The sequence below is a fragment of the Berghia stephanieae genome, chromosome 8, assembly GCF_034508935.2.
Source record: "Berghia stephanieae isolate SIO BIC M18660-M18661 chromosome 8, UCSD_Bste_1.3, whole genome shotgun sequence".
Lineage (NCBI taxonomy): Eukaryota > Metazoa > Mollusca > Gastropoda > Nudibranchia > Aeolidiidae > Berghia > Berghia stephanieae.
In genome coordinates, this window is record NC_088367.1 from 54,770,098 (window position 1) to 54,777,597 (window position 7,500).

The 7,500-nt window shown below is 33.6% G+C and overlaps 1 protein-coding gene and 1 long non-coding RNA gene across 4 annotated transcripts in view; both read right to left on the bottom strand.

The window, feature by feature from the left end:
* The window catches only part of LOC144979075 (uncharacterized), a 13,132-nt gene extending 11,150 nt beyond the window's left edge, over positions 1 to 1,982 (bottom strand). Inside the window, exon 1 of the long non-coding RNA XR_013646639.1 lies at positions 1,885 to 1,982. This is a non-coding gene — a long non-coding RNA (uncharacterized LOC144979075). The remainder of the gene's footprint in view (positions 1 to 1,884) is intronic.
* A 2,261-nt stretch (positions 1,983 to 4,243) lies between these two features.
* LOC144977896 (uncharacterized) overlaps positions 4,244 to 7,500 on the bottom strand; it is a 39,896-nt gene continuing 36,639 nt past the window's right edge. For all 3 annotated transcript variants that reach the window (XM_078923310.1, XM_078923312.1, XM_078923311.1), the window contains exons 4-5: positions 5,855 to 5,986; positions 4,244 to 4,725 (exon numbers count right to left, since the gene is read on the bottom strand). In XM_078923310.1, coding sequence (XP_078779436.1) covers positions 4,649 to 4,725; positions 5,855 to 5,986 — 209 coding nt within the window. In that variant the 3' untranslated portion in view covers positions 4,244 to 4,648. The remainder of the gene's footprint in view (positions 4,726 to 5,854; positions 5,987 to 7,500) is intronic.

Sequence of the window (7,500 nt, forward strand, 5' to 3'; positions counted from 1 at the left end):
AGTGATATGACACTAGCTTTCGAATCGGTAGGTCGCGGAGGACAGAACTTATTTTCAGTTGCCAGTTGCGGAGACCACGTCCAGTCGGGAAAAGCCATGATAATTATGATGATTTACTCCATTATTCTCCATCCATGTTGTTAATTATTGTTTCCACTGGTCACGGTCCTGGGCCAGAGTTTTGAGGGTGTCAAGATCTTGTTGTGACTTTAGTACAGAGGGCACTGCAGTTTTTTTTTTTTTGTTTTTTTTTTTGTTCTTCAGGGCCTCATCTGAATCTAGAAATTTCAGATATGTAGAGAGATCCTGGTTCAGGGTAGTTACTTTCGATGTAGGTGGTCTCCCTACATATGTGTCGCCACGAAGGAAATATTCTGTCATTGCAGTTTGGGCTGGGATGTTGCATAAGAACAATGGAAAATGGCACATCTTATCTGTCAGTATTATTGATACTCAAGACTGTCTTGGTTCTTGGACATGCATCCTATGACTACCAGACCAATGACCTGCACCTAGATTGGAAGCAGGTTTGTAGATTGATCTTTGGGCATTAAATACATTTGACAAATGGAAATACTTTTTTTTTTTACTGTAAGCAAAAATAAGTTATCTTGAAATCCGTGATGATGACGATGGTGATGATGATGATAATAATAATAACAATAATAATGATGATAATAATAATAATAATAATATTAATAATAATAATAATAATAATAATAATAATAATAATAATAATAATAATAATAATAATAATAATAATAATAACAATAATAATAATAATAATAATAATAATAATAATAATAATAATGATAATAATAATAATAATAATAATAATAATAATAATAATAATAATAATAATAATAATAATAATAATAATAATAATAATAATAATGATAAGGGAGACCTTCCATAAGCTACTACATCCCAAGTATTTTTGTTCTAGTAGGGGGTTTGGGAGGGGGAGACTTTTTTTTTAAAGTCCCCCCCCCCTTCCCAAACCCCCTCTAGAACATCGGAAGAAGACTTGGGATGTAGTATCTTATGGAAGTCTCCCAATAATAATAATAATAATAATAATAATAATAATAATAATAATAATAATAATAATAATAATAATAATAATAATAATAATAATAATAATAATAATAAAAGTAACAGTGATGATGATGATGATGATGATGAGAAGGAGGAGGAGGAGGAGGATGATGAGGAGGAGGAGGAGTGGGAGGAAGAGGAGGAGGTGGAGTAGGAGAACGAGGGCGAGGAGAAGGAGAAGAATGTGAAAATTTTCTAAATCAGACATAGATAGAAAAATCTGGATTGTCATTTTTTACTAATCCATTCATTTATTTAACAATTTTGGTAGAAATTCCGTAAGCTCCTTGGGGTAGCATCCCTTTTAATTAATATTCTCCTGTGGATCTTTTGTCAGGCGGTTATTTATTCAATTTGTCAATTTATTGTAGCATTTTAACAAAAAAGTTTCCCCGCTCCCAAACCCCCAAAATTATTTTTTTTAAAGTCCCCCCCCCCCCTTCCCAAAACCCCAAAATTATTTGGGTCCCCTAGTTTATGGTAGTACCAGGTTGTTTTTTTTTCTTAGGGTTAGTTAAAGGAATACTTTGGGTTGTTCCCCTTAGTACGAGAAGCTTACGTGCTAAGGGAAACAACCCAAATAATATTCCATCAACTCACAAATTTAAAACTCCCAAGTTACGACTTGCATGCAGACTTTTTCATTTTGTCTCAGTTTGTAGAATTATTAGAAGGTACTTGATTGACAAATATAATTTTTATAGATTACGATAAATAAAGTCAGAATAAAATCAAAATAGACTAAACGAAGTAAACATCAAGATAATAATAAAGTTGATTTGTTACCGTTACATCCTCAAAATATTTCTTTTGCGTGAATGGGTTGATCGAATAGACGAAATCACTTCACTAATCCCATCGACGATAACCTCTGTTTTCAATGTCAACAATGAAAGGCAAAAAAAACTATGTGTGTGTTTAATAGAACCACATAAACAGATGACGTCATTTTACGAAAATATGCGTATCGTATTGTATCATTTAATTAGGCTCTCTCTCTCTCTCTCTCTCTCTCTCTCTCTCTCTCTCTCTCTCTCTCTTCCCTTTCAGGGTTGCCATAATGAATGCCACATCTCCATGCATCTCGATTCATAACATCATCTTCCTCCAGGTCCAGTTCTTTCATACCTCCCTTTACTCTATTCACCCATCTAGTCTTCGGCGTCCCTTTTTTCTCTTCCCCGCTAAGGGCAGCGTGGCTCTGTGGTACGGTTTTGCTTCGTACCCAAAAGGTACCGAGTTCTACAACCCGCCTTGTTGGGTGGCCTTGAGCAAGTCCCCTAGTCCTAGATCACTTTGCGGCGCTGCACCGCGGCTGACGCCTGGGTTATTCCAGTCTTCCTTTGGAATGGACCCTAAAGACGAATGTCCCCTTGGGGATGAATAAAGGAAATTTATTTATTCATTTATTTATTTATTTATTTATTTATTTATTTATTTATTTTCTTTACTCGTCCAGAAAGATAAAAGAGAAGAATATAGACGGCGTTTACAGATTGATTTGAGAGAAGAGCTTTTGCATTTTGTATGTTAAAACTCCCTTTAAACCTTGTACATTTCGAACATTATTTGAGGAATTTATGTGAGGCTTTGTGGTCTAGTGGTATGACACTCACTTTCGGGTCGGAAGGTCCTGGGTTCGAGCCTCTGTCGGCGCACAGTTGAGTCCTTGGATAATGCTCTTTACTCACATGCTCTCGCCATACTCGGGTGTAAAACTGAGTACCTGGCCGTTAACAGCGTTGTCTCTGTCCGGAACAAAAATTGTAATATCGCCTAACAGGCGTAATGTCCCGTACATGTTACGTATTGCTGTTGGTCAGGGACCCCATGTAAAGCGCTTTGAGCATGTTTAGTGGATTTTGTGTTTTATAAAAAAAAAAACTCAAGTCAAGTCAAAGCTCGTCGAGGACGAGAGACGCATGCGCACAACAAACATGACGTTCTCTCTCTAATAACTTTTCCGCCAGTGACGTCACAGACTATGGGTGACGTCCAATCAAGGGACGCTACTCTCATTCCCTATAATATAATATAGTCTTTCCACAACCCGTGCGCATGACCTGTAGATATATGTTCACAACCTTCTGATGGATTTTAATGATAATTGACTCGAACACTAGAATTGTCAGTGACGTAAAGCCGATTTTTTATTATTTTTTTTTTTGTTGTTGTTGTTGTTGTTGTTGTTGTTGTTGTTGTTTGTTTTGTTTTTTTTTTGCATTAGTTACAGTACCGTACTTTGGGATTTACTTCTTGACGGTATGGTGTTATAAAAATCGAAAGGTCTGGGATAAGTGAACGTGTAGTACTCGTACTGGTTCCTGTTCCTGTGAGACGTCCTGCTCCTGAGTCAAACAGCTCTCATTTATTGATGATGACGGTGATTATTATTATTAGAATTAATATAATTATTATTATTATTATTATTATTATTACTACTAATACGACTACTACTACTACTACTACTACTACTACTACTACTACTACTACTACTACTACTATTATTATTATTATTATTATTATTATTATTATTATTATTATTATCATTATTATTATTATTATTATTATTATTATTATTATTATTATTATTATTATTATTATCATCATCATCATCATTACTATCAGTATTATTATCATCATTATTACCACTATTTTAATTACTTTGTTTCGCCTATTACAAGAGCTGTAACCGAACAATAATTGCCTATTTGAACAATAAAGATTATTATTATTATTATTATTATTATTATTATTATTATTATTATTATTATTATTATTATTATTATTATTATTACTTTAAGGCACATTTGTAATGTAGAAACAATAGAAACTGTCTAAATTTGTTCTGATAACTTGGAATATTTATTTTACATTTGTCTTCTCTGGAATATGTAATCTTGGAAAATGTAAACAAAATTGATAGATTTATATCATCTATATTATGTATTATCTTGTAGAGTTGAATTGTCTCCCCTTATTCTTCTGTATTTGAGACTAGGGAGATCGAGGAATGCTAAACGTTCGTCATGTGACATGTTCTCGAGCCCGGGAAGCAATAGTCAATTCAAATAAGCTGAAAAAATGAATTCCTCTTGATTTCATTTGAAAGTCAAATAAAATAACTGAACAAACAAACCTAAGACAAATTTTGAATTGTTTGAATTTATTCTTTATTTTGTTTTAACCCATTTCGTACCGTCCGTTATTATTGTACGTGTAAAACCACCCCATTAATTTCTTTCAAGCTATTATTTTGCAAATGTTTTTATCTGATTTCTATCGTCGCCTCTGTAACCTAAAGACCTGATACTGACCAACAACATCTATCACAAAAAGAAAACCACGATCATCAAATGAAAATGAAAAGAAATTGGTTGTAAGAAGTCCATGATTTGTTTGGTTGAGCTATTGATTACAACCCACAATTAATTTTGTTTCCCGTAGCCTTCCTCTTATTTAATTTCAAATTTTTTTAGTTAGTATCAGGCTATGAGTTCGCAAAGGCTACGGTGGTATTTAGATCACTCTCAGTGTTCTGTATTCTATTTTATGGGCAGTTGGCCCTCCCCAGAACCCTGGTAGACTCGTCAACGGTGCCACTTTGGTCCACACAGAAACATTCACCTGAAGAAATAAAAACAACGATTAGAATAAAGAGATGTTTCTGTACAATCATAAGGTCATAATGTGAGTTGAAATAAATATAAATATAAATAAAATTCCCTAAATTCATCCCATAGGGATGAAAACTTTTTTTTTTTTTTTGAAAACTTTAAAAAGAAACTTAAAACACATCTCCTTAGGAAATCATTTGATGTTTAACATTTCTATTAGGCCTACATATTATAGATATCCTAAATTTTCATCTTGTAGCACAGTGCGTGGTAATTAAATTAGAAATTGATTAATGCTATTCCAATATGATAGATTTTATGCTTAAATTATCGATTTATTGTTGTATTTTATTGCATTGTAAAGCGCCTCTGAGCACATTGTGGATCTAGGCGTTATATAAATTCATTCATTATTCATTATAGGGGAAGATTTGTCTGGCGGGTCTGTCTATTCCAAGGGAAGACAGACATTTTCTTTGGAAAATTAAGTAAAACTTCGCTTTCGTCAGTTTTTTTCGGTTAAATAATGAAAACAACCAAGAAAATCTGACGAGGTTTTATCAAAATTGAAATATTTGATTTTTTTTTAAAGTGTTGAAAAACTCAACTTTGTCCACACTTGGGTCCATAAAACATGTGAGTAATTTAATACCAAAGCATATAGCAGCACTTTTGATTAAAACCATTGTTTTGTCCAAATTGGAATATAGTAACTACCTTTGCGACGTCCCAGGTTTGAGAGTTTTGTCAAGATGAGGGTTATTTAAATCGATCGATATTTGAAGGACGAATTTTCTGGCCAAATTTTTAAATACGGGGTTTTTTCAGAGTATGCAGTATATTATTCCTTCAGAGAATACCTAAGCGACTGTGTTTAACGATGCCGCAGCGAATCGGCGTGATTTTGTTTTTTTTTCAAATTATTTAATGATAATAATAATAATAATAATAATAATATATCTTTATTGTCCCCCAAAAAGTGGCAATTTGTCATTTGGTTACACATTCATAACAATACAATATTAACATATTTAATACAATATACAATATTTAATATACGAAATTTAGTGGCAAACGTAACTAATAAAACGGCCTTATCCATAATGGCCTCATTTGCCTACACGTATCGATATACACACCCGTGTCGTCACATTGCTCAGGCAGGAAGTTTCCTCCTTTGTCACATTTGGCAAACCACTGACCAGCGTAACTGGCGAATGAGTCAGTACAGATCCGAGATTGCTTCCTGCACGATGTGTCACAAGATGGAGCTGAGAATTAAATTTTTTAAAACAGTGATGAAATGAGTTATTCTTTTTTTACTGTGCTCGGGATGGAACAGAGATATCTTGTGGTTATGTGGTCTTGTGGTATGACACTCGCTTTTGATTCGGAAGGTCCCGGGTTCGAGTTTCGCTCGGCACATAGTTAAGTCCTTGGAAAAGGCACTTTACTCACATTCTCTCATCGTAATCAGGTGTAAAATGAATACCTGACCGTTAAGAGCGTTGGCTCTGTCGGAAAAAAAATTGGATTATCGCCTAACAGGCGTCATGTCTCGTTCTAAAGGTTACGTATTGCCCTTGGTCGGGGACCCCTTGTAAAGCATTTTGAGCACGTTTAGTGGATATTGCTCTATATAAAAGCTCAAGTTTTGTTGTTTTTTTTCAGTCGTGACGTCACACCTTCCTCGGTTCCTGTTCCAAACTCCTCCAGACGAAGGACTACCAATGAATAGGTTACTTATTGAGTCATAAGGTGGCGTGACCTAATTTTGGTAACAGGATGTATAAGCAGATTCTTAATGTAAATGTTGCTGCTCGAAGCTTGAAGAACTAAATAACAATGTGAAATTGAATGTAAGCTTCAATTTAATATACGAAAACAGATAATATGGACATCAATGTGTTTGTTTATTCATCTTAACAACACCACTACCACATTATCTCATACATCTGTAGTGTTTCATTCATCCTGTTTTGTTGATAAAGGGGAAACCCGAAACGTCCATTTTATCTGTTTTGGAATAATAAATTGAAGCTTACATTAAATTCTATATTATTATTTAACTCTCTCCTTACCAGCTATTTTTTTTAATTTCCCCCGAAAATTCACACCTACCCAGCACAAAAATAGCATTTTCTTACTCAAACAAAAAAAGTAACAAGTGAGCTCTTCAACACAGTGTTTAGTATTTATAATAATAATAATAATAATAATAATAATAATAATAATAATAATAATAATAATAATAATAATAATAATAATAATAATAATAATAATAATAATAATAATGCTGAAAACTTATATAGCGCTATAACTCCGAGACACCAGATTCTAAGCGCTGTTTATAGCTGTGATCAAAACATTTCTTTAAATTGTGTGATGCACAAGAGAAATAAGAGTGAGAAAATTGTCGGTTAGATCGTAACACAACCAACATGACGTTCTCTCTCTAATAACTTTTCCGCCGGTGACGTCACAGATTATGGGTGGCGTCCAATCAAGGGACGCTACTCTTCCGCTAATCTCATTCCCTATACCGCTCCCTTTTAGATTATTTTTAGTAGATGCTAAGCAAACCAGCTAGAACAGGTTAACATCCAGTATACAATTGTCACGATGTATTCGTATCGTATCTTCTTACCCTTTGAGTCAATGGGCTTTTTAAAAATAAGAAAATGCTCTTTGCAACTTTAATACATTGATAATATTTTTAAGTTATGACACACATTCATTGTAAATTTGAGCATGGTTAATCACTGGAATTCGCTATATAAACGTA